This window comes from Plecotus auritus, assembly GCF_963455305.1.
Source record: "Plecotus auritus genome assembly, chromosome: 6".
Classification (NCBI taxonomy): domain Eukaryota; kingdom Metazoa; phylum Chordata; class Mammalia; order Chiroptera; family Vespertilionidae; genus Plecotus; species Plecotus auritus.
In genome coordinates, this window is record NC_137773.1 from 153,906,173 (window position 1) to 153,933,526 (window position 27,354).

The 27,354-nt window shown below is 47.2% G+C and overlaps 1 protein-coding gene across 1 annotated transcript in view; it reads left to right on the forward strand.

Moving 5' to 3' along the window:
• The window catches only part of GALNT15 (polypeptide N-acetylgalactosaminyltransferase 15), a 40,720-nt gene extending 13,712 nt beyond the window's left edge, over positions 1 to 27,008 (forward strand). The window contains exons 2-10 of the mRNA XM_080676343.1: positions 4,209 to 4,375; positions 6,455 to 6,659; positions 14,643 to 14,810; positions 17,484 to 17,601; positions 19,516 to 19,710; positions 22,123 to 22,254; positions 22,633 to 22,737; positions 24,593 to 24,736; positions 26,668 to 27,008. Coding sequence (XP_080532469.1) covers positions 4,209 to 4,375; positions 6,455 to 6,659; positions 14,643 to 14,810; positions 17,484 to 17,601; positions 19,516 to 19,710; positions 22,123 to 22,254; positions 22,633 to 22,737; positions 24,593 to 24,736; positions 26,668 to 26,814 — 1,381 coding nt within the window. The 3' untranslated portion in view covers positions 26,815 to 27,008. The remainder of the gene's footprint in view (positions 1 to 4,208; positions 4,376 to 6,454; positions 6,660 to 14,642; positions 14,811 to 17,483; positions 17,602 to 19,515; positions 19,711 to 22,122; positions 22,255 to 22,632; positions 22,738 to 24,592; positions 24,737 to 26,667) is intronic.
• Positions 27,009 to 27,354: the final 346 nt, after the last annotated feature.

A 27,354-nucleotide genomic window follows, 5' to 3' on the forward strand; every position in this document is an offset into this window, starting at 1 on the left:
TGAAATAATAAAAATATATATTTAAAAAAAATAAAGCAATTACCTGGGAATTCTGTTTTACTCTTACCTTAAAGCACTTGTTGCAGAAGACCAAAGAAATACCAAGCACACTTCCTAGAGAAAGGGAGGGACCCCGTTTATTAACTAGTGGACTCCGGGAATAATTTCCAAATCAGAGTGAAGAAACACACAGAGGGCTTCACTTTTATAATCTTCTGGGGTCTTTGTCTTGCAGATATGGTTCCACCCCCTTTCGTGGGCTTACAGGAAGGCCCCCAGGTGTTGGGGGTCCCCAGGCCATATCCGATTATCTGTCCTGGGGCCAGCGATAACGACCCCCCCCCCCCTCAGGGAAGTGCATTGTTTACAGTTTTTATGGCCTGACACGCCTTGCAAGACCAGTTTCCTCCTCACACTTACCTAGTATCAATTTTCCCTCCACAATGGGATTTTGCACTGAGTCTCAGGCAGGTTTCCTGCTCATTGAGAGTGTCAGCTTGGTTAGGACTCTCCCAGGCAAAGGACACTCGGTGAATGAGCAGCTTGGCCGACACCATTTCTGGGGCATTTCCCTCAGGCAGGGCCAGTCTGGTTGTCACTCTGCCTGCAGGTCCACCATCACAGGTGCCTTTAGATGTTGGAAGCTTGGAGCCCTTGAGACAACCCCTGTTCAAAGGCAAATACCCCTCTGAGAAGAGATGTGGTTTTAACAGCTAAAACCTAGAAAGAAGCCCTTTGGAAAGGTATTTTTAGGGAAGTGCCCTTTGTGAACAATTGTGAGCCACACCCAGCTCCATGTATCAGGTTATTATACTGTGGTCTCACTCAAAATCTCAACAGACGCAATGCCAAGCAAGTACAGAGCTTCCTATTCACCTGGACAGAAGGAGGGAACCAGCCTCCCGGCAGGGGTAACACCATGCACCCCTTCTATCCAGCCATAAACCAGCAAAGCAGAAAGGGCATGATAGTTCTGAAGGGAAATATCCAGCATTGCCATTTATCGATAATATGGCCTTTAATGAGTATTGCCTTCTAACGAGCCTCAGTTTTCCCATCTGTAAAATGGGGTAAAATAGCCCAAGCCACAGACTTATTACAGGGTGAACATACAGTTAAGTCAGTGAAGGGCCTAGCACAGTGTCCGGCACATTGTTGTTGACATCCATAAATGTCTAATCCTTGTCCCTTCTTCAATAATAACAATAATAATAATAATAATAATAATAATAATAATAATAAACATTTACTATGTGCCAGGTGCTATGCTAGGTTTTAGGAATACAAAAATAAAGAAATATGTCCCTGCCCTTAAATGGATGACAATTACTGTTCATAGGACACTTATTATGTACGTCACCCTATTTAGGCCTCACAACAGCTCTAAGAGATTGGTAACATATCTTTCTGCTGCAGGTGGTGAGAATGGCACCAGGTGTTAGACCACTGGGGTCAGACCAAACCTTGGTTTAGCAACCTCAGTACTTGGGTTCTGGCTAAGAAAGTGTAAGGTTCCAGGCCCAGGAAACAGGAGACCAAGGCATGTTAAAGAGGAGGTTTATTTCACACTAACGAGCGAGATTCATTACAGAGGAGGTAGAAAAACCAGGATTAGAGGAGGAGGAGGAAGAGAGTGAGCCAGCCAGGCTGACTCACAGACTGGGAGAGCAGCAACACATGCAGCAGTGAACACGCCTTTTGAGGGGAGGAACAAGAAGGGGTTGGGCCCAGGGAGGAATGGGAAGGGGTGGGGCCCAGGGAACTCAGCACACGCTGATTGGATGTCCCGGCGCAGATGCTCATACTCTGCCCACCAGTCGGGGGAAGGGAGGATCTACCATTCCAGGCTTTTGGTGATATTAAAAAAATTGAGAGTCCAGGCAAGGTCAGGGAGTGAAGGTCCATTTTTCCGTAGCTACTTCCTGCTGAGAGGGGGCGTTGTTAGGGGCATCTACCTGGGGTCTCAAGGATTCTGGTGCTAGGTTCTGAATTCAAAGCCAGATAGATCTCTCCCAACTTCTGGTTGGTGAATGCCTGCATTCTGTTCTGCAAAAAACTAGTGAAACAGCGCATGAGACAGGGGCCAAAGAGCAAAATTAAAGGGATATATATCAGTGGGCCTAATGATGGGAGGAGCCATGGGTTAAGTGAGCGAAAAACAGGGAATGTTTTCCGTGCTGGACGAGGGTGCAGCAGCATGATTTCCCCAAGGGACTGGTTGGTGAAGTCTCAAGAGCAAGCCTGTTGAGTCACTTGGGAGGTAAAAGCTGGTCCTGAGGCTGCCACAGCATCACTTGTCTGGTTTTGCTGCTTTTCTGGGCCTGGAGCTGAAATACAACCTGGGGGTAAGGTTCTTGAGGAGGACTGAGTTCCCGGCTGGAGGGCTGGTCCTCGGGAGTCTTGGTCGGCTGGTTCTGGCCTGGGCAGAAACCTGTCAGCATGTTCCTGGAGCAGTTGCCTGAGTAAGGGCAGGTATGGAAGATAAGTAGCCAGGAGAGGAGGGTCAGTAGGGAGACAATGGTTGAGCAAGAAGGGTCTCCCATATAGGAGTTCAAAAGGGCTTAAGAAGGTGGGGTTCCTTGGTGTAGCCCAGATTCCGGTCAGGGCCATGGGCAGGAGGTACAGCCAGGAGCTGCGAATTTCTAGAGAGAGTTTAGTTAGATGGTCTTTAAGGAGGCTGTTGATCCTCTCGATCTTACCCGATGATTGTGGGCGGTAGGGTATGTGCAGTTTAGTTAAGTCAGGATTAGAGAGGAAAATCTGAGAGTCCAGCCAGAGGTTGAGTGAGGGCCTCTGACGACCTCAGGGCAGGAGTGCATTGCTGCAGGTTGGGTAGAGGCAGCGGGGAGAGTGGCTGGGTTCAGGACTGGGGACTGAAGGGTATCCTGGAGCTTAGAAAAAGCCTGGCGAACGAGGGAGGATGAGGAGAGGGGGCCTACTGGTATTTCTTTAGTGGCCTGGTATAGGGGCTTAGCTAGGACAGCAAAATTTGGGACCCAATGGCAGAAGAATCCTCCCAGCCCTAGAGAGGACAAGATCTGGTCTGCAGAAGTGGGAGGCTGTAGGTCTCGTATTGCTTGCATTTTTAAAACTGCCACTTTTTCCTAGAGATAAAGATCTAAGTTTCTGATAAGCCTGTGCCAGCAAGAAAGTTGTTCTCTAGGGAGGGTGGAGTGGGGAGAGGGCGGGGTGAGAAGGCGCTGAGGCCAGAGCAGTTTTCAGAGCATTAAAGGGTGATTTGCCATCAATACCCATGTCTGAGATCGTGGAAGGGAAAAATGACTCTGAAAAAGGAGGGCAGGACAGAGAAGGTAGCCTCCGTATCGACCAGAAAGGAGACCGGCTTACCCGCTACCTTGAGCATTACCCTGGGCTCGGCGAGGGTGATGGGGGTCATCGAGTCTGGGCATCTTCAGTCTTCGGCCAGTCTTCAGTCAAGGCCAGGGGAGGGGAGGGGAGGGGAGGGCATGCTACCTGGAGGGAGAGCACACTGGGACCTCTGTCCTAAGGGTTTTATGGGTGGAGATCTTAGGGGAGGTCCCCAGCAAAGATCTCAACAGACTATTCAGCGATTTTCTAGGTGTGTCCTTTCAGAGTTGTGGTCTCCACTGATTGATTGGCCAGCATTAAGGCAGGGTCATTATTCAATGCAGCTGATCCTGAAGTCAGCCAGGGCTGGTTTTATTGCTTATCTGGGCCTGGAGCTGAAATACAACTGAGGCCTAGATGTTATCTCTAGGGAGGAAAAGTCACCCTGGGGGTGAGGTCCACCCTACAATTGATTGTCTGTTGCTAGGCATCTGGGACTTTCCATCCTGGTGACCTTCTGGCCCATTGTCCTTGCCCTGCTCAAGTCTGTCTAACTGCCTAGGACAATTCATTCCCATTTTTACAGATCAGGACAATCATCTGCTGAGAATAGTGGCAACACATCTCCACTCTTCTGACAAAGGCATGGATTAAACATTGGAAAGGAGCTCTTGGGCTCCAAGGACTGGGAGGCTGGGAGGTGGTACACAGCACCGCTGTGGGGGTGAACTGGGCTCTCTTTGTGTGGGAATTTTAAGAAAACTCAGGGAGAGCTGTAGAGTTGGGAGACAAAGCATGTGGTTGGAGCAGCCACAGTCAGGGCCTGGGAAGTGAGTTCGAGGATGTTGGACACTTTCTATGGCCTTTCTTCCCATGGTCCCCGGTTGTCATCCCTGCAGGTGTCTGCAGCAGCACCCTGAGGACAGCCTGCCCACAGCCAGCATCATCCTCTGTTTCCATGACGAGGCCTGGTCCACCCTCCTGAGAACGGTGCACAGCATCCTGGACACGGCGCCCAGGGCCTTCCTGAAGGAGGTGATCCTCGTGGACGACCTCAGCCAGCAAGGTGGCTGTGGGCTTCCTCCAGGCTCCACCAGGCGGGAGGGAATCCCTGGGGGGGGGGGGGGTGGGTTTCCATGCAAACACGGGGGCCTGGAACCTGTTTAGGAAAAGTTCCCGGAAGCGGACCTCCAGATGAGAATTCAGGTGCAGGTAATTCATGACTGCAGAGCCCCCGGGGCCACCAGTACGGAAGTGGGGGAACAGGATAGAAACGGTGAAAAAGACAAGCAAGGTGAGAGTCTCTGGAGGGTCGCTCCAGCTGGGCCCCTGGGATCTCTCCCCCGAGCCCCGACTCCTCACAGTCCCATAAGCTTCTGCCCAAGACACTCAGGAACCACAAGGGGTGGCCACTTGGTGAGCGTTCCCTGCCTCCTAGACACAGGGCCAGCTAAGCTACTTGACATGCATTAGGCATTAAATCTTCCCACTCGCTTCCCAGGTAAGGAAACTGGGGTCCAGATAAGAGAACTGACCGGAGCTGAGTTATGCCAAGTGCAGCGGAGTCAGGCCCAGAGCCCAACCTGCAGATTCTGCTCGAATGTTTCCATTGACAGGAAACTCACTAGTGGGGACCAGCCACGGCATGGCTGAGTGCCTAAAGGAAGATGGAGAGAGAGGGACCCCCTGCCTGACTTCCAGGGCACTGGTTCTCATTGAATGTGCATCAGGATCGCTTGGCAAGCTTGTTAAAACTGATTTCCGGGCCCACTCCAGAGTTCCTGGGCCTGGTATTGGGCTCAATACTGTGTATTTCAACAAGCTCCCAGGTGATGCCGATACTGCTGGTCTCTGGACCATACTTTGAGAGCATCACTGCTCCAGTCTGTGTCTGGGGCCTGAGGAGTATATTTCTGGCTCAACTAAACGGCCGACAGAGCCCTTCCTGGCCTTGTGGGGAGATCAGACTGCTCCAAGGGAAGCCAAGCACTTGTGAGGTCTGCAAAGCACTTTCTAAGGGGAATGACAGAGGACAGGACAGAGAGGCCAGGGGCCTCTGTTAGTTCTTCCGAAGTTCCTCATGTTGGGAGTTCAGCCAGTCTGGCCATGGCAGGGAGTCAGACTAGCCGGAGGCCTCAGGAGTGCCTGGGGTTCCTGAATCACATCAGCTGCATAGTAGGCAGACGAATGAGCAGGTCCTGGGCTAAGCTGGGTTGGCTGATGAAGGTGCCCAGAGTCTCCAAACCCTCAGCTGGGGCCGAGTTCTCTCAAGAGCACACCTGTGGTCCCTCCCCATCAGCTGATGAACTGGGGAGACTTTTCTTCTCCTTTCGTGTGTAGAGGCCAAGGAGCTGGGCCGTGGGGATGTGAGCTATTTCCATTGTCCTCAGCTCCTTCTGCTTTCCATCTCCACACGTGGAGCGTGGCTTTTGGCCTCATAACCACAGTGAGGCTGCTCTACCTCTGGGCATCACATCCATATTTGGGGCAGGAAAAGGGTGAAAAGGCAGAGACCAGCTAAGTTTAGAAAAATTTAATAAAACAATAGTTTTTCCAGAATCGTCTTATTTAGTATATTTTTACCAGAATTGGATCAAAGGGCTACTTACTAAGAAGTCTTGGTAGGTAAGTGCTTCTAGCTGCTCTGATCAAATTTCTGTTAAAAAAGTGGAGGCGAGCCGAAACCGGTTTGGCTCACTGGATAGAGCGTCAGCCTGAGGACTGAAAGGTCCCAGGTTCGATTCCGGTCAAGGGCACGTACCTTGGTTGTGGGAACATCCCCAGTAGGGGGTGTGCAGGAGGCAGCTGATCGATGTTTCTAACTCTCTATCCCTCTCCCTTCCTCTCTGTAAAAAATCAATAAAATATATTTTTTTAGAAAAAAAGTGGAGGCGAGAATGAATGTTGGAGAAAAGGATGAGCATTGCTCAGTACAGGGGCGTCACCGAGGGGCTGGTTCTCAGACGTCCATGTTCAGAAATTTTAACAACTTCATTAATAGAGACCCTTCTCTAGGGAATGAACTTGGAGCTAACAAACTTACCCAAAAATTAATTACAAAGGAATAAATCAGCACATTTACCACTGAGAAATGCACCAGTCAAGTGGTGAAATGTTGCACTGACCACTGCCCTGTCGGTTCCAGGACAGCTCAAGACCGCTCTCAGCGAGTATGTGGCCAAGCTGGAGCGGGTGAGGCTGCTCAGGAGCAGCAAGAGGCTGGGTGCCATTGGGGCCCGGATGCTGGGCGCCACCAGGGCCACTGGGGACGTGCTGGTCTTCATGGACTCCCACTGCGAGTGCCACCCGGGCTGGCTGGAGCCCCTCCTCAGCAGAATAGCTGGTGACAGGTAATCACCCACTGGGGTTTGGGGAGCCAGACGTGGGAGCGGGGAGAGACCATCTAGAGCAAGCATGTCAAACTCAAAGGCTAACACGGGCCAAGTAAACAAGGTTTAAATTTATGTGGGCTGCAAAAAAAAAAAAGCTTCAATTTTCATAGAAACATAGGTTTATTTTGATAGAGACATGCTGAATACAAAGGGCTGAAATAAATGAGTAATCATTAACATAGTAAAATAATAGAACATTTTAATAAAAATTAATAATTTTTCTTGAGCAATAACTTATCAGACACTGAATAACTGCACAAATTAATAAGCGTAATGCAAATAAACCTATTTTTCTTGTTCTCCGAAAGTGAAATATTTCCTGTTGCGCACACCAAACAAGTTAGTCCAAGACTAATGACGTGGCAATTGGCTGCTAAAATTATTGCTGCCAGTAATAGTGGAGAGAAATGGTGCGCCTGCGCGTAAGGCGTGTAAGGGAAATGAATTCAACACGATTGTAGTAATCAGTCATTAGCAAACATTGTAGTTCGTTATTAATAACTAGAGGGCCAATGCATGAAATTCGTGCAAAGGGCTCAGCCCTCACAGCCCCAGCTTCATCCAGAAGGTTGTCCAGTCTAATTAGCATATTACGCTTTTATTATTATAGACTTGAGGCCTGGTGCACGAAAATTTGTGCACTTGGGGGGAGTCCCTCAGCCCAGCCTGCACCCTCTCACAGTCCAGGACCCCTCAGGGGATGTCCACCTGCCAGCTTAGGCCCACTCCGCAGGGGATCAGGCCTAAGCCGTCAGGTGGACATCCTTAGTGCTGCTGAGGAGGCAGGAGAGGCTCTCACCACCACTGCTGCGATCGCAGCTGTCAGTCCGGCTTGTTGGTGACCAGAGCTCTCCCTGTGGGAGCCCACTGACCACCAGGGGGCAGCTCTTGCTTTGAGTGTCTGCCCCCTGGTGGTCAGTGTGTGTCATAGCGACCGGTTGTTAAGCGTTAGGGTCAATTTGCATATTACCCTTTTATTACATAGGATTATGTATAACAGGATATTGTAAAAATTAAGTTAGGAAATTTTTATTGGAACGTTTTTTATATACCGTTATATTGGCTGAGCCACAAAAATATTCCTTGTGGGCCACATGCGGCCCCCAGGCTGTGAGTTTGACATGCTTGGTCTATAGCCTCAGCCACTCACAGACCATCTATCTATCATTGAAAAAGATGACCATTAGAGAGCACCATATTCCTTAGGGTTGTTTTTTGTTTCTTTGTTTGTTTTGTTTTTTAATGTGTTTGAGGCTTTTAAGAAGCACAGGGAAGTAGAGTTGTATCTACCTTGTTTGATAGACACAGAAACTGAGGCCTGGAGAACAATTTCTATTAAGTTGCAAACACCCCTGGTCACAGCGTACCAGGGTTATCAGTACCTTTGATGAAAAGTCAACTTTCTAATCACAGCTGTAACATAACCTGGGAGTCTCTACACTTTGCTAGGTCACTCTCCCCTGAAACCAAAACATTAGATGCGGTGATTGCTAAAGCTCCATTGAGAACTAGCATTCTTTGGTTTTCTGGTTTCTAGAAAGGGGTCTTTACTTTTCTAACTAAGGCCAGCCCTTGGAATATGACGTTGGAGAGGGCTGCATTACACACCCCTTAGCCCAGTGGTCGGCAAACTGCGGCTCGCAAGCCACATGCGGCTCTTTGGCCCCTTGAGTGTGGCTCTTCCACAAAATACCACAGCCTGGGTGAGTCTATTTTGAAGAAGTGGCGTTAGAAGAAGTTTAAGTTTAAAAAAATTGGCTCTCAAAAGAAATTTCAATCGTTGTACTGTTGATATTTGGCTCTGTTGACTAATGAGTTTGCCGACCACTGCCTTAGCCTAACATTTAACATTTTCCTTTGACCATTTCTCTGTTCTCTTTCCCCGTCTTGTTGTCATTCTCTCCCTGCTTCCTTGATCCACTCAAAACAGTTCCTGAACATGTCTTGTCAACCATTTCCCTCAATCTGAATGTCCCACTCAGGAAACCAACACCTGGTGGTGACTAGCTCATCTTGGCCCACCTCAGGCATGCCTCGGGCTCATGGAGACCTGTCACACAGTAGGAGCTCAATAAATGGTTGTTTTTTATGATGTGCAGCCAGACAGGGCTGATGCCAGAACCAAGCCCAGGACTCTTATTCTTGCACTCTTCCCATGATAAATGTTGACTGTCTCATTTGAAATTAGAGATGACCACACGTATGAAAATTAAAATGTCTGGGCGAAGAGGTAAAGGTGTTAGCATTTCACCAGATGGAGAAGGTTTCGAGCAACATGAAGTAAATTGTTAATAGTCCAGATTCCTTTTTAATAAAGAATAATCAGAGCTCGAATGAAATCAAGAAGGATCAAGTGTGCCCAGTTCTGTGACACAGATTACTGTCCCCTCCTGGCTGACATAGACCAGGAGACATGTATAATTTTGGCACCAGGACTAGGACAAGTCAGCACACAGCCCTACGGGGCCATCATCTTGGATTCTGTTCTCAAAATCACAATGACCGTGTATCATCAGGATGGAACCTAACATTGATCCCACCCATCCCCCATCTAAGTCTCATCTTGGGATCACAGAGGGATGGCTCTCAGAGGGGCCTTTAAAATCATCTGGTCCTATCTCATAATTTCACTATTGAAAGTACTGAGTTCAGCCCTAGCCGGTTTGGCTCGGTGGATGGAGCATTGGCCTGCGGACTGAAGGGTCCGTGGATAGATTCCAGTCAAGGGCACATGCCTGGGTTGCAACTCCATCCCCAGTAGGGGGCATGCAGGAGGCAGCCGATCAATGATTCTCATCATTGATGTTTCTATCTCTCTCTCCCTCTCCCTTCCTCTCTGAAATCAATAAAAATATTGAAAGTACTGAGTTCAGGGAGGGCAAATGAGTCATAGAGAATAGACACTTGACAGGCGGGCTGTTCCCTCTGCTCCTTTATTTGGACATTTAGGAAGTCAGTAATTAACATTATTAAGCCTTATGTATAACCCTAATGGACTCTTTTCAGATGCCTCAGGCAGATATTTTTAGCTCCATTTCACAGGGCAATGCGAGTTCAGGGAGGCGAGCAGGTGTGTGAGGGCATGCACACACTCTGGAGCTGTTAGACACACTCTGGGTCTACTGCTCTTTTTATTGTATATGAATTTTTAAAAAGACTTGGAGAAGTGGATCAGGGAGAAACATTTAGTCATGCCCACTCCTGATTGTGAGACATGCATTAAAACAGTGATTAAAACCAGTTCCTCGTGATGTCTGCTTCTCACATCGGCACCATTTTCACAGATCTGGAGATTTCTCACCCTAGGCTGAGGGAAAAGAACTTGGCAATCAATACCTCTGTTTCCTCAGCTATAAATAAAATGGGGCTTCCTGAGAAGGCTTCCATAGTTAAGAGGTGGTGAGTCCATAAAATTCTAATTTCCTGGCTCTTCCTCTCCTCTCTCTCCCCCCCTTAACCCCCCCACCCCCGTGTACAGCTGGTTCTTGACCCATCCTGGTGTACAGCTGGTTCTTGACCCATCCTGGCTTGGCTCCCTGCTCATGTCCAGTCTTCTGTGATCTGACACCTTTGGGTCGCCCCACCCCCCATTCGCTGCTTCCTGTGCATGCGGTCTTCTCTGGCCCCAGCGTTAGGCTTGCAGGCCCTCACAGGTGAGGTTTGAAAGAAAAGCTGCACAGCGGGGTCTGAGTTCTCCTCTCTCCCCACTGCCCATAGCGATGCTCTGTGTGCTGTGGCCTGGGACAGCGTCCCCTTTCAGTGGCCTTGCCAGACATTTCCTCACCTCCTGTCAAGCAAAGCAAAGTGGTAGAAACCATCAGGCACAGCTCCTAATAGCTGCTGCTCTTTGAGAGAGCAAAGGGCCCAGCTGCCTCTGAGGCTCAAGGCAAGAGGTGTCTATCACCAGGCGAGGACCTGTTGCCCCAGAAGCAAGGAGAGGTCTTTAAGAGCTTTCATTAATAAGGTGGGGCGGGAATGGTGAGCAAACAGTGTAATAAGCCACAAATCAACTATTTCAAAGTCAATGCTCTCTCAAATCCCTGGCCAGAGAATTCGGGGCCTGGCTACTAGCCCTGGTTCCCCCGCCCACAGAACAGGCCGAGAGCCATATGGCAACGTGGTATGGACTGGAAAAAGGAATCCCTTCCTCATGACCTTTTAATCCCATCCCTCAGAAAACTTGTCATAATATACTCCTTTTGCTAGAACAAGAAGCTTTAAGGCTAGCTGCCAGAAAATTTAGAAGTAAACATGCAAACGCACAGTGCCTGTGGTATTTGAGGCATCCTTTAGGCGTGGGCATGCACAACCTTCATAACTGCACCCAGCCCCAGACCTTTGCTTCTCTAGGAGTAAGGTTTTTAAGGCAGTCTTAGGACGTGGTGCTTGGGAGCTGGCTTCTACATAAAGTAACAAGGATGACAATCTAGAGTAGCTGTCATTCTAGCTGCCAACTGCTTTGTGCTGACTGCCCTCTGGTTCCCACACCAAGGAATGAGAGTCAGGGCTCGAGAACAATGAAGATTCCCAAGGAGGAAGAGGCGCTCCCTAGCCAAGTGCTGAAAGGCAACACCATCTTAGGGGTGATCCTGGCTCAAGAGTCTGTCCACGCTGTTTCCCACGTGAAGATTGGGCTGGTCCCCTATCTAAGAGACACCCAATCCTAAGGTCACTGAGTGTTCGTTCAGCCGGGGCTCAACCTACTCAGTAGGGAGAAGCAACCTGGTGTAGGAAATAAACCACCTCCCTCCTCTCTGCCCTTTGAGGGGTTAACTGACAGAAGGCAGCCTGAAAAATCCCAGGTGAGTGTGTGTGAGTGTATGTATGAGTGAGTGTGTATGAGTGAGTGTGTGAGTGCTTAAGTGTGAGTGAGTACATGAGTGTGAGTGTATGCTGAGGAGCAGGAGGGGGTCCAAGATGCCTCCTAGCCCAGCAGAAGAGCAGCCTTCTGTGGGTCCTATGCTCCAAGCCCCATCTTACTCCTCACACCCCCCCGCCCCCAGCATGACAGAGTCCTGGGGGGCTGGCACCAGTCCTGGGATCTCACCTGAGCCACAAGAGCTCTGTGAAGAGAGAATTCAAAGCCTCTGCTTCTCAGCATGAGAAGCTTTTTACAAACACCAAAAATGTGAGTGAACTTCCCAAATGACTTTACATATTGTAGGCTTGGAAGAGCATCAAGGCCCAGGAAAAATGAAAAGAGATGAAATAATAGGGTTGGTTGCTAAGGTTGGTTGCAGTTAGCTCTTGAATATCTGGATGGTAGTTCATTAGTTGACCTGATAAGGACTGTTGGTGTCCCCCACCCCCATTCATATGCTGAAAACTGAACCCGAACACTGGGGCCCTGGGAAAACCGAGTGCACAGGAGGCTGTGAATGAGGGGTGGGGTGACCCAAACATGGTCAGATCACGGAACACGGAAGACGGGACATGGAGAGGAAGCCAGGCCAGGATCAGTATTTCAATTAACGAGCCCTGGCTGACAGCTCAGCTGCCTCTGTTTGTCTTGAAATTCAAACACTTGACCTCCTGGAGCTTACAGAGGCTTAAGAGAGGACCCACCTTGTACCTTTCTGAGAGTTAAAACTCAATTTGCAAATGAGAGAATGATGGAGTAAGCAGACACTTCTAGCTCCTTCCAAGTCAAACAGGGTAGCTTTGCTATTTTGCTTTAAATGAATTCCAAGAACACCAGACACATTTGTAGGTATGAAACCCAAAGCTAAATATAAGACTGTTTTGGGTTTTTTTGTGTGTGTTTTTTTCAATCACCCTTTCTGAGTCTCTAGGCTGCCGTTACTCTCTAATTCAGCCCTGGTTAAGCAGCCGCTGTGATCCATGGGAATAAAAACCAAAACAGAAGACGTTTTTCACTTCCTTCCCTGACATTTTATTCTTCATCTCCATCCAAAATGTACTCAAAGAGGCTCACAATTAATCACAATGTGTCTGGTTAAAAATAGAAGAAAAAAGAGATTTAAAAGGAAAAGCTAGCATTGGGGATCGTGAGTAATGCAGTTAGTAGTAGTGAGCTTTACCTATGACTCCAAGCTTCCAGCAACACAGAGCAAAAACAGACATCTGCTGAATTTTGGAGTTCTCATTTTCTGATAAAAAGTAATGTACATTTTGTCAAAAGGGCACCGCTCAGAGATCTGGGATGAATTGATTGTGTGGTTGCTCAAGTGCAATTTCCTTTCTTGTCCTGTTATGATTACTAAGATGGCACAGATTTGATGGGATTCTTCAGAAATCAGCCACACGGTTCCCTGGCTCTTGATTCTGAAATTCCACAAAATGCTCTGCCAATGGCCAGATCCATCCATCTGCTCAGTTCATCCCCAGTAAGTGGAGACTGGAGAGGTGGGGCTGGGGGCCCTGCTTTCATCCTTGATCTTGCTTCTCAGTTTTCTTAGGTCAGTGCATTGTGCCCCAGAGTAGTGGAGACAAAGCGGGATGAAGTTCCCCTCACCTTCCAGAGGGAACAGTGTGCAAAGGGCAGGAAAAGCATATCGAGATCCTTGCTCTAAATAGAAATCCCAGACTCCTCACGACATCAGTCACTAAGGCCACAGATTAAAGCAGATAATTGAATCTCAGGACCACCCTGGCCCTCTCCAAGGCACTAGGGCTTACGCCAGCCCTGGCCATCTCCGAAATGGAAAGGACAGAGATGGAAATTGATGGGAGTGTAAACTGCGTGGCTGCCATCTCTCCTTCTAGGATCCTCACTTTCCTTAGAGGGGCACCTGCCAGCCACACCTGAGTTGAGGCCTGACCCATCCCATGGCATAGATTTTAGAAGTTGAAAGAAGCCAGAAAAAAAAAAATGTGATCTTGGTTAGGAGAGTAGCTCCTGGTACAGCTGAGTGATCACCTGTTTTTTTTTTACAGGTGAAGTTTGTGACTTGTATCAATTTCCCACATCACCTTCTCTGAGGTTACATCCCAGGCTGTGCAAAAAAAAAAAAAAAAAAAAATCGGGGGGGTGCGGGGGAGGGATGGTAAAATACAATCACCAACAGCATCAGTAAATGAACAAATAAATCTAAACTTAGGACCTTGGCTTGCTGGTAGGCACCACGTGCTCATATACACATACACTAACACCAGGGCACTTCTGGGGCCTGGCAATCCTGAGCCCTCAAGCCTCAAGTATTGTGATACAAGGAGGAACAAGAACAAAGCTAGAGCAGAGGCCCATAGACCCTCCGAATTTGTGTGCAATATTTTGTATATGTGCACTTGATTCTTTTTCTGAGGAGGGGTTCATAGATTCCCCCTAATTCTTAGAGATCAAAGACCGCCTAAAAGTCAAGAGTCGTAGTCCTGGAGCACTATAGCTGAGAGAGACCACTGCGGGAAGCAGTTCAACCTCTCATTTCACAAATGAGGAAACTGAGGCCCAGAGAAGCTCAACAGCTGCCCCAAGGCCACACAGCTCATCAGTGGCGAGCTGAGTCAAGGACCCCATTTTCCTGATTCTCAGTGCTGTCCACAGAGGTTTTTAAAGAAAGAAAGGGGCAGGCGTGCTCTTTAATGAAATGGGCCCCCAATTGTCTATGGAAAAACATATTTTCTAGAACACTGCTGACCAGTAACATGAGTCACATAGAATTTAAACGTTTCTAGGAGTCATACTACAAAATAAAAAAATCATGAAATTAACGTTAACGTATTTCAATAAATCCAAAATATCCAAAACATTATCATTTCAATATAAAAATTACTGAGATTTTAAACTTCCTTTTCATACTAAGTTTTATAAATCCAATGTGTATTTTACACTTATGCCACATCTTGATTCCATATTTTAGGTGCCCAATAGCCACATGTGGCTGGTGGCCGCCATGTTAGGCAGTTCGTGTATAGATGATATTTCTATCCCCCTACAAGTGAATGGTTTGCCTTCATATTTGATTCTACATTTCTTTCCAGGAGCCGGGTGGTGTCTCCAGTCCTAGATGTGATTGACTGGAAGACTTTGCAGTATTACCCCTCCAAGGACCTGCAGCGGGGTGTGCTGGACTGGAAGCTGGATTTCCACTGGGAGCCTTTGTCGGACAGTGAAAGGAAGGCCCTCCTGTCCCCCATCAGCCCCATCAGGTGAGGCCCCACCACAGAGCCTACTTCTCCTTTGCTTCCTCAGGAGGGACTTGGCAGCCAGACTGTCTGGGAGCTAATCCAGGATCCACTAGTTTCTCAGCAAATTATTTAATTTGTGCCTCAGTTTCCTCATTAGTAAATTGGGGATAAAAGACTGACTGAGCAAGTTCAAGATAAAAGCAAGCTACCTATCCTCATCTTCCCAGAGGGAACCTGCATCAATGATCCATCAGTGATAAAAAAGAAAAAGAAAAAGAAAAAATAATAATCCATCAGTGATGATTATAAACCTTATAGGGTTGTTGTTAAGATTGAATGAGTTAATATACTTCTTAATCCTTTCACCTTGAAAAAGAAAATAAAAAATGCATATAAAAAAGATTAAATGATTTAATATATAAAAAGCATTCAGAGAGTGCCAGGCGCTCAGCTGTGTCATTATTGTCATGTTGATGGAGTCAGCGAAGCTCTTCCAGACACCTTCAATAAATCCCAGAGTGAGACTGTGGCAGAGCCTCAGCTGGGATCTTAACTGAGCTCTGCCTCACCAGGTAACACGGATTTCCCTGGCTTCAGGTCCTTTCTCAGTAAAAAAGAAGAATTCAGACAGGTGAATGCTAAGGTGCCATAAGTATCAAAATATATCTGATTTTATGGGTTGCTTCTCAAGTATTTGGTTCTTGGACAACCAAGTAGATGTTCTAGAGATCTTCTGGTACATAACAAATCTAGCCCAAACTCAGTTCTGTAAAACAACCATTTTATTAAGCTCTTGGACTCTGGGTCATGAATTCTGAAAGGCAGTATCAGGGTTGGTTGTCTCTGCTCCAGGGTCGGGCCTCAGCAGGACCATACTTCACTAGACTAGATTGGCTGGAAATGACTCAACAGCTGGGGGCTGGAGTCCCCTGAAGGCTGTTCACCTGTCTGAAGGTTGATGCTGGCCATCAGCGGGGACTTCTGGGGGAACTTCTTCACCATTTTCTCCATGAGCTCATTGCACTAGGTTCTGAGAGCAAGTCTCCCCAGGGAGCCAGGTGAAGCAAGCTATATCTCCCTATCCACCTTTTAACAAAATAATTCATTGAGCTGAAATTCATATAGCATAAAATTAATTTTTCAAGAGTGAACAACTCAGTAGCATTTAGTGCATTCAAAATATTGTGCAACCACCACCTTTCCCTGTCTCCCTAGAATTGATTTGAGCTCCAGGCTTCTGTGGGGTCAGTACTGGTCGGAAGGGAGTGCCCCATCTCGGCTCAAGCTGTCCTGCATGGGTATTCATCACAATGCACCTTCCCTGGTCATGGCCTCTGGGGTGGGGTTGGCATGCCTGGCCCCCTGCAGCCTGTACCTTCCATGCAGTGTCTGCCAAAATCCATCATCCTCTCCTGGCCACCATGCCACAGCCCATGCTTTCAGGGAGCTGCACCCACCATTGCCGGGTGCCCCCTGCTGCTGCTTGGACCCTATCTCCTGGGGCAGAGGGTGGTGAGGGGTACTTGGGCTCCCAGGGCAGCCACGTGGAAAGCAGGCAAGGTGCCCTTCTCTCTCAGATCCCCAAACAACAAGCGCTGGGCCCTCCTCCTCCAGGAATTAACCCTGATCTTACAAATAGTAAGTGGTACAGTTGGAAACTATATCAAGTAATAGACAATCCTGGTTTTCAGTATTCTTGTATAACTTAGTATTTTTAATAACCTAAGTTTTGTTAATGTAATGCTATTTTCTTGGTTATTAAATAATCTGAACTTTGAGTCATTTATATCTTGAGACATATCCAGAGTTTAGCTGCATTAATATTTGTTCCATTAAAACAAATTGTTCCTGAATGAAGGGACACACTTATTCAAAAGCCTCTGGCCAACACCTTTTCCTGTTTAAACTTTTCTGAGAGATTTTATTGTTCTCCTAATTCCCTTACTCTGGGCTTCTAATTTCCTGTGTTTAAGCTAGTATTTGAACATTCAACACATTGAAATGTCATGTGTATTTTCCCGAGGGTAGGCGGGACCTCTCTACTTCCACAGTCCCTGGTGGATTTATCTTAGAATTGGGGTGGATGGTCATGGGTCATGAAGCAAACAGAATGGATGAGGGCAGGAGTGAGGGAAGAAAGGGGAGGACAGAGATGGCCATTGCCCTTTGTCCAGGCCTAGTGCTACCTGCCTTAGGGCATATTATTTTAACCAGGGCCTTCTTCCCAGAGGTCTCAACAGAAGGCCTCAAGCCAGATGGTAGGGGATCCTCAGGTGTGGCCCTATAGGGGCAGTACCTGAGGATGGGTATAAAAGGCCCAGGCAGTCCTAACTGGTTTGGCTCAGTGGATAGAGCATCAGCCTGCGGACGGAAAGGTCCCAGGTTCGATTCTGGTCAAGGGCATGTACCTTGGTTGCAGGTACATCCCCAGTAGGAGGTGTGCAGGAGGCAGCTGATTGATGTTTCTAACTCTCTATCCCGTTCTCTTCCTCTCTGTAAAAAAATCAATAAAATACATATATATTTTTTTAAAAAGGCCCAGGCAACCACAGCTACAGCTCTTTTTTCATAAAATACTGGGATTTCTGACATGGTTGCTTTGCTCCAGTCTTGCCATTAAAAGCATGAACTCCCTCAGCCCCTGGAGCCCAGCAAGCCTCCCTGATGTGGTCTGTTCTTGTCTTCTCTCTCCAGGAGCCCTGTGGTGCCCGGCGGGGTTGTGGCCATGGACAGACATTACTTCCAAAACACTGGAGCATATGACCCTCTCATGTCACTGCGGGGTGGTGAAAACCTCGAACTGTCTCTCAAGGTATGCCTTGCTCCAAGAGCGGACCCAGGAACCATGAGTGGTCACAGGTTGGAGGCAGCCAATAGAAATGCCACTGATTGGGGATGAGGCTGAAGAGAAATTATAGTCATTAAATGTGGTGCATCAAGCCTCTCGTGTCTCCCCCTTCCCCATCTCTCATGCCCTACCTTGATTTTGCCCCCAGCCTTCCACATGAACTTGACCATCAAACCTGCCCACCATCTACAGGGCATATTTTCAGTCATCTACACCTTAGTGCAGACATCTCCCTACATTGTCCATTCACAGCACTCACAGACCAAAGCAAATCCCAAGCATTCTGTATATTGAGTAGTTTGGTCCAAACAATTTAGTAAGTATCTGTTCTAACAACTTAGCACCCCTGGACACTGGACACTTCCCTAACCGTGGCATCAGACTGGACACAACCACCCTCATTCCCTGTTCCACGTGGATGTTAGCACAATATTTGTTTTTTTCATCAAAGCGACTTCTGAAAACCCAATCCACTAAAGATACACTCCATCAAAAGTACAGCGATAGAATGTTGAAACCATGAATTACCTCGAGCTTGTAGTTTGTGGGACATCCAACAGATGTCACGATGTTTCTCTCAAACATTTAAACTATACCAAGGGGCCCTTTGAGTTTGCTGGGGCATCCTGGGGTACCTGGGCACACAGTCTGGGAACCCCAGCCGCGGTGTGTTTTAGTTCATATGTTGCCTCTGCTAGGAATGTTTTCATTTTCACCTCTATCCCCAAGTGTGCAATGCAGGCTTCCTGTCAAATGAATTCTAGGCATTTGGGAGTAGACGTGAGAGTCAGAGGAGGGGCAAGGAGGGGGGATTTCCTGAAGTAGGAGATACTGTTTAAGGAAAGCTTGCTTTGATCTCCACACAATAGTTTCCCTTGCCTTTGGAGCAGGAGACTTCACAAGCCACTAGGGACCCCCTTTTCCCTGAGGAAGCAGCCTTTGGAGAATAGGGTGCTGCCCTAGCCAGTTTGGCTCAATGGATAGAGTGTGGGGGACTAAAGGATCCTGGGTTCAATTCCAGTCAAGAGCATATGCCCAGTTTGCAGGCTCCATCCCTGCTGGGGGGCATGCAGAAGGCAACCGATCAATGATTCTCTCATCATTGACGTTTCTATCACTCTCTCTCACTCTCCCTTCTTTCTGAAGTCAATAAAAAAATATATCTACTAGTATATGTAAAAAAAGCTGAGTGACTGTCCAACTACCAGACCGTCCAACTGGCTGGAACCTATGATGTGCATTGACCACCAGGGGACAGATGCTCAACGCAGGAGCTGCCGAGCTGCTGTGACTTGGCAGCAGCGGTTCTTGGGTGACACAACCCAGAACCAGAGAGGAGGGAGCCCAATTCCTCGGGGGCTGTGCAATTCCACCTTTGCAGTGGGTTATGTTGTTGCTGGGGTACTGTCACCCCAAATCTGGTTTACTGCCAAGCTATGGTGACTTGGCAGCAGCGGTTCTCGGGTTAATTAATTTCCTTTCAATGTGCATGAATCTGTGCACTGGGCCACTAGTGTGTGTGTGTGTGTGTGTGTGTGTGTGTGTGTATACACACACACACACACATATGAATAGAGTGCTAACCCATGAGTGCCAAGTCTATGTGTGTTTCAAGGGAGAGCATTCAAGTAGTTTCATGGGTGTGGCACCCTCACCCCACCAGTTCCATCCCAGGACAACTGCACCCATTCTTTCTATTTTGTCACTTCCCTGCCCGGGATTCCCCCTGGAAACTCTGCTGTACCCTGCCAACTATACTGACCTTTGCCATCTTGTGCCCATGATTTCCTGTGCATGTTGCTGGCCCCTAGCAGGCCCCTTATGCCCCATGTTCTTGGAGTGGAGTGCAGAGGTGTATCTTTTGTCCTTTCGTGGCAGGCCTGGCTTTGCGGTGGCTCGGTTGAAATCCTTCCCTGCTCTCGGGTGGGGCACCTCTACCAGAATCAGGAGGCCAACTCCCTACCTGACCAGGAGGCCACCCTGCAGAACAAGGTTCGCATTGCTGAGACCTGGCTGGGCTCATTCAAAGAAACCTTCTACAGGCACAGCCCAGAGGCCTTCTCCATGAGCAAGGTAAGGAGAGCCCGGCAGCGGCTTCTGTGCCTACTACAGGGCTGGGCCAGGGAGTGTCTCTTCCTCCTGTCTAGAGGGAAAATAGACGCTTCTGGCTTGTGCTTCCCTGAGTTGTCCCTCTCAAACGGCTCTTCTACCTGGGGGGCTGTCCTCTGTTTCTCTCAGCATTTCCTTGGGTCTTTACCGTTGGTCTTGGCCTGGAAACCCCTGGTGTCTGTAGGATGACATCTATGGGATGTGATCTTTCATCATGGGCCCAGAGGAGAAGTTGGGCAGGGAGTAAGGGATGGAACAGGTCTCAGAGGGCCTTTTCATGCTGGGCAAAGTGCTCAAGGCTGTAAAAATAGACACAAAAGATCCAAAACAACCACAGGGAAAAAAAATTTAAACACTGAATTAAAGTCCACAAACATTGTCTCTTCAACTGGTCAACTGTTACTCAGCTTAATTCTTATGGAGTGACACAAATGGGATAAGGGTTCATATTAATGTTTCCTGTGCTGGGAGTGGGGGCTCCAAAGGTAAGATTTTTCAGGACCCATAAAGGTCCTGTAACAGCTCCTTCAAGTCCCTCATCAGCCCACACTGCTGAGAGTGGTACATTCTCTGATCAATGTTCATTTGATGACTTTCATAAGAAGAACGGCACCTCCTACTGGTAAATTAGAAGAACTTTTTTTCTGACATTAAAAAAATTAATTTCTATTAATTCATGTTCTAGAAGGGTCCTATTGCTACTTTGATATCAAGGTTTCAATAATATCACTGCCTCCCTGAAGGTGTTTGATAGCATGCATTTATTTTAAATCTAAATAGCTAAAAATTAATTTTGCTCTAATGATTTCTATCCTTCCATCCCCTTTCCTGCCTCCCCCACAAAACCCTCCCTTGAATTTTGAGATACAGAAATCCCACACACCCAAAGACAAAGCCAGGGTTTCAGTGCTGAAGGAGTTGACATTCTCTGTTTCCTCCTCTGTAAGACATGGTGTACAGAAGAAAGTTTTCTGTCAGCATGCATCCACATTTGAGGCTGGGTAGATTTGCCAGTATGTTTCACCACCAAGAAAGATGAAGGTGATGGAACTCTTATGAAGGAATGTGTTTGCTTTACTAGCAAAGTCCAGCTCTGGAGAAGAACTGGGAGGACTCAAATGGACACTAAGAATGCCAAGAAACTATCAAAAAACCAACAGTAATTCCTGAGAGGAAAAAAGTGGCAGCTCTCTTTGGTTTAATGGTGGGTAAATATGCTGAATAAACAAGAAATTCCTGACTTAGAGAAGTTGTTCTCAAAGTGGATAAATGGTGGAATGCAGATTAAATGCCCTGACCTACTGAATCATAGGCTGTGGGGCAGGGCCCAGGAATGTGCATTTTAAACAAGTTCCTTGGGCATTTCTGAACCAGGTGCTCAGGGGTCACACTTTGAGAGGCATATAGAAAGCATTTCTGTATGGCAGACTACTCTCCCCAACATTTATATCTGAGGGCTAAGAGAGGGAAAGAGTAAAAGCAAACCAAACTCCCTTCACATAGCCAATTAGATCAGAGTCTAATTTCCAGGCTGGAGGCCATCAAGTTAGAACTCTGACATAGACTTCCTATTTCAGCTCCCTCTCTTTTCTTCTCCTCACCCCAAGAAATAATTCTCTCTCTCTTTTTGTTTGTTTTTGGTCTTTTGAATCTCTCCTTAGCACTTCTTCTTCCCTAAAAATATCCAGGATTTAGTACTAAAATTCTGGGTAGGATTCTTTGTATCGAATAAATATAGCCCAAAACACTAATTTATACTAAAATCTTAAGGGCTTACCTTGATATCCATCCTAGGACAAATGTATTATAAAGGAGAAAGTCAAAAAAGGAAGATAGTGTAGCCCAAGGAAATGATTTGTTAATGGAGGAAATTGGGCATCTAGAGGGGAAGAAAGGTAAATCCCCCTTGTCCCCACCCTCACTTCATGAATTCCAGCTTAGTTCACCTCAGTCGCCTTTGGGTCAGGCTCTGCCACCACAAGGCCCATCATGATGCTGTTCCACACCAACCTAAGGCTCAAAGCCCCCTCATATTTTGCCAGCTGCCTAAGAAAAGTCATTAAGCATAGATCTCATTGTCTCTGTAGACTGAGATGTGAGGGCTTGTGGGAAGGGAGTGACATCACCTACCATGTTGCTGGTTCCACAGATGTCTCTAAGGAAGATCTACCCTACTCTGTCCGGTCAAAACCCTCTTCTCCTCGCACATGACTCTCTCCCCTGTCTCCAGCCCTGGAGAACTGTGATCTTGGTCTCCTCATTCTGTCCCAATCCTTCAGCTTCAGCCACATCTATCCCTCCTCCACCATGTAAGTTCTGATGTATAACAAGCTTTCTCCATCTCACTGCCATGTGGTGTGTTTCTCCTCCCCCCAGGCTGACAAGCCAGACTGCACAGAACGCCTGCAGCTGCAAAGGAGACTGGGGTGTCGAACATTCCACTGGTTTCTGGCCAACATCTACCCTGAGCTGTACCCATCTGAGCGCAGGCCCAGGTTCTCTGGAAAGGCAAGGCGTGACCCAGGGAAGATGAGAAGGAAGAGGCGGGGGTTGGTGGGCTGCTTCCCAAGACAGGAAGTGGATGTTGCGATGGTCTTCCATGACCTTGGCCAACCAGCCCAAGCTCGGCGGGGCCTCAGAGGCTCCCATGCCTGCCCTGAGGGAGGTGACTGGATTGCCCCATAACCCATCCCAAAGCCCCTCACCAGGACAGGTGCCACCTGCCTCCTTCAGGAGGCCTGTTCCATAGGATCAGTGCCTTCAGCTTGTGGCCTGAACATGGCACCTTGAGCTACACTCCAGAGAGTGAAGGAGAGGAACGGCATCTGACTGAGGGTGTCTTGCATGGAGGGCAGGATTCACTTCCGTATGGATGTTCACTTTCAGCTCCACAACACCGGGCTTGGCTTCTGTGCAGACTGCCAGGCAGAAGGGGACCTCCTGGGCTGTGCCATGCTGCTGGCTCCTTGCAGTGACAGCCGGCGGCAACAGGTGGGTGGTCAGAGTTCTCAGGGTATTGATCAGGGAAGACCTACAAGTGGTCTTTCCCAGGCGCCCCTCACTTCTCTTTGGGGCCTCTCCTTTCAGTGGTCTATATCCCTTGATGGCTCACAGTCCCCCACTGTGATGACCCAGCCCAGCCCTGCCCACCCTGCCCCCAGCTGCAAGCACAGACATGGACCATCATTAGAGAATGCAAGAATCTGAGCTCAAGGGAAATGGAGAGGCTGTTGAACCAATGCTTTTATCTGACAGATGAGGAAACTGAGGCTCAGACGGTGGCCATCCAGGGTTCAGGCAGGTAAAAAAATGAGTACCTTGAGCTGGGTAGAGGCTGTTGTGACGAGGAGCACATGCCCATATGAAAGGACAGCTGCACCTGCCCCACCTCAATGAAAGGTTCTGTTTTGTCTGAAACTGGGTCAAGTATTATTAGGTTATCCAACATTTTCAAAGACACTTGAAATCCAGAATTTATGAAAAAGCTCCCTATTAAAATTAAAAACTATAATCAGAGGTCAGAGAAAAGCTATACACAGGCAAATTTCCACCAGGGCACGATGAGATCATTAGCCAACTAGAACCTGAAGTGGGGAAAGTGGGTCACCCGAGTGGGGCGGTAGGCTCAGCAACAGTGACAAGTGTTGCAGTGGTGCCTCAGACCAGTGACTCACGACTCATAGTCTTAGGTCTCAAGTTCTCTGATGCTGAATCCTGCCCAGAGGAGATGTGCTGTGTCTTCCTCATATTTCATGGGGATCTGTGGGAGCTGCTATGTTTAGGGCACCACAGGAGCATGGATTTTAACCAGGTGCCACCTGAATTTCTCAGTGTGGATTTTAAAAAGCCTGACCTGTGATGGGCGATATATACCCATGAGCAACACCCCTAGTGTGTGTGTGTGCCCCTAGTGTGTGTGTGTGTGTGTGTGTGTGTGTGTGTGTGTTTAGGAGAGGGAGGGCTGGATTTGGAGCAGACAGGCCTCATGGCCTCCGGTGACCAGCTGCTCCACTTGCCAGAGGAGGACTTACTCACAGAACAGATGGAGTCATTGGCTTGCAGAGCACTGGCCTCATTCAGAACATTTCCCATGCTCGGAGCAATTTGGTTTGTGAAATTCCTGCCACAGGGAGGAGGCTTGCACAGTGAGAAGGAAGCAGAGAGTACAAACGCCCCTGGGGAGAGGAGGGAGGCAGCACATCAGCTCTCCTGAGGTGCCAGGGCTGGCAGGAGCCTCTCCCTGGAATAGAGGCTTGGATGACGTGTGTGGGGAGGGACAAGAGACAACATTGAAGACCAACTCCATGGATTTCCACGAGGCCCCACCCTGCGGTGTGGCTCGAGTCCTCAGTACCCAAGAGGAGTAGGGCTGCCCTGAGACAACAAAAGATTATGGCCCAACAGACATCCAAAGAGAAATGCTGAGCATGACTGGCAGGCATGCTACCGAGAGGGAGAGGCCCAGCCTTGAACTAGGGGTGTTGCTCATGGGTATATATAGCCCATCACAGGTCAGGCTTTTTGAAATCCACACTGAGAAATCCAGGTGGCACCTGGTTAAAATCCATGCCGTGGAAGGATGGGTCAGGCTAGTGACTTGTCTACTCCCTGGTTGTGGTTCTTAACTTTTTTAGGTTACATCTTGTGGTTGCCTTACAGGGGCAGGATCAACCCCTAACCCAAAGATTGGTTCAGATAATGAGACTGATGACTCCACACACCTCCCTCCCCAATATCTGAAGATTGCCCCTAGGCCTCAGCTCTATTGCGAGCTCTGTTTTCCGCATCTCCAGCTTTGGAGAACACCTCCTGCTAGCTGTGCAAACACCTGTTCCCTCTTTCCCAGCACCTGGAGCACACTGGCAGGAAGGATATCCACTTTGGAAGCCCACACCACCTGTGCTTCGATGTCAGGCGAGAACAGGTGATTCTTCAGAACTGCACCGCGGAAGGCCCTGCCATCCACCAGCAGCACTGGGACTTCCAGGAGGTGAGTAATCCATTCGGAAAGAGCTTGGTGGTGCCGGTGGTCAGCATTATGTCCCAAGCTCTTCCAAGAGGTCACGTATTACCATTCAGACCTATGCCTCCATTGCTTACTTAAATCAAATGCTTGGCACGAAGGCCTCGGGGAGGTAAAACCAACTTTGCAGAAATGTTGGGCCATCAGAATCTTGAAATGTACTAATTTGCCATGTTTCTGTATAGCTCTAACCTCGTTGTGGCAGAGAGTGGAGAGAGCCCCTTTCTGAAGTTTATTAGCTCAGATCACAAGTAGGACCACGGAGTGCATGATAGCAGCAGTCAACCACCTTGTTAGGGGGCTTTTAGAATGGAAAGGCTCTCCCCTCCTCCACCGCCAACATAGACATTGATATAGGTATCACTTTTTTTCCTTTTCAAATTCCACTGTGGACATTTCATCATTGTATTAAGACTTCGATTAAAGAGAAGTTCTAGATCCTTTTCAGAAGTTATGCTTCAAAAAAAAAAAAAGAGGAAATAAATAAAATATAAGTACTGAGGGAGAGTGCATGGGTCCCCCATACAGAATTAGGATAGGAAGGTGACAGTATCAACATGAAGTATTCATACACAGCTTTTTCTCCACCTCAAATCCTTTTTGGAGCAAGTTAGGGTATAAATATATAAACATGGAAATAAATACACACATCCTCTTTATTTCCTTCAACTTCTTCTTGGGAACAAAGCGGGTAAAATAAGCAGAACTCTGTGCATCAGTATTTTTAAAGAAGAAAATCATATGTTGGAAACTTAGGTTGAACACACAATAAGCTGTTGAGAACGAACCTTGAAAATATTATGCAAAGTGAAAGAAGCCATTCACTAAAGGCCACATATTATGTGATTGCATTTATAGGAAATATCCAGAATAGGCAAATCCATAAACACAGAAAGCATATTAGTGATTTCTAGTGGCTGGAAGGAAGGAGGAATTGGAAAAGAATGAATAGCAGTTTTCTTTTCACAGTGAAATGAAAATGCTTTGGAATTAGGTAGTGATGATGGTTGCATATACTCTGTGAATTTACTAAGAACCACCAAGTTGTATACTTTAAAAGAATGAATATTACGGTATGTTAATTATATCTCAAAAATACCTAAATAATAAATAAATGAATAAATGGACATTATTAGCATTGCTGGTTAAGGATGTTTAAGTTTTCATAAAGACATTGATTTTTCCTTGTAAAGGGCATAGCTAGATTCAGTATTAAATTTGGTAGATTTGAGATAGTCTTTCAAATATGGCTGACTTAAGCCTTCAGTATATCCTTAAAGCCTTACTCTCTGCTGCAACCTGGTGGCAGCAGTACTAAATTGCAGGATTAATAAAAGGACAGAGATTAAATTAAATTATTTTGAAAGCAGAAATTTACAAGTCACTGATAACAATGAATGTCACCAATACAACATAAAGACTGAACATAATTTTTATACTGAACATTCCACTAACCAGAACCCTCTAAGATATGGTATAATTACCCAACCACAGTAAAGATAACTGAATTAAAGGCCCCAAGGCTCTGAATAATATCTACATTTCAGAACTACCTGAATTGCCCTACATTTTCACCAAAAAACTACAGTTCCTCACCAGGCCAGTTTGCATTACCTCTAATATTCTCTTAACTAGAGGCCCAATGCACGAAATTTGTGCAAGAGTAGGCCTTCCTTCCCCCGGTTGCCAGCACTGGCTTCCCTCTGGCACCCGGGACCCAGGCTTCCCTCGCTGCCCCGGCTTCCTCCAGAAGGTCATCCGGAAGGAAGTCCGGTCTAATTAGCATATTACACTTTTATTATTATAGATGATTAGTACAAATCTTAGAAATTTCCTTCTTTGCTGACTGACTGAGAGGGGTTGACTAGTTCTTCTTTTTTCCCCTTCTCACTTTTCAGAATGGAATGATTGTTCACATTCTTTCTGGGAAATGCATGGAAGCTGTGGTGCAGGAAAACAATAAAGATTTGTACTTGCGTCAGTGTGATGGAAAAGCCAGCCAGCTGTGGCGATTTGACAATGTCAGCGCTGTGGATGAACGATGAATGCCAGTGTCTGAAGGAAAAGAGAAGATTGATCCTCACAGTTCAGTGACAAGAGAGCTAAGAAAGCATGTATATCCCATGAAGCACATCCTCTGTGTTTGTACTCCTTGTGAGAGCAGAGAAGAAGGCTCCATGAATGAGTATAGAAAGTCTTTCCCTTCCCTCACCTATGCCATTGACTTCTGGCTATTTTCAAAAAAGAATATATATATATTCTTGGAATATATATATATATATATATATATATATATATATATATAGTCTTCATCACTGGTAGATGATCATTACATAGTACAGAAGATTCTTCTTTTTCTTGATTGGGCATGTAATAATTGCTTTTATCTCTGACTAAGAAGAGAGGCCTGGACATTCTCTGCTAGCACTTCCAGGATGCATAAATCCAATTGATCCATTTATTTCAAATGGCCTTACCTTGGATTGTAGGTGTAACCAGCTATGGAAATTAAAGTTTAAAGAGAGCATATGGCCTGGCATACCAGAAACTCTGGATTAAGCCTATTAGGACAAATTTCATGTTCC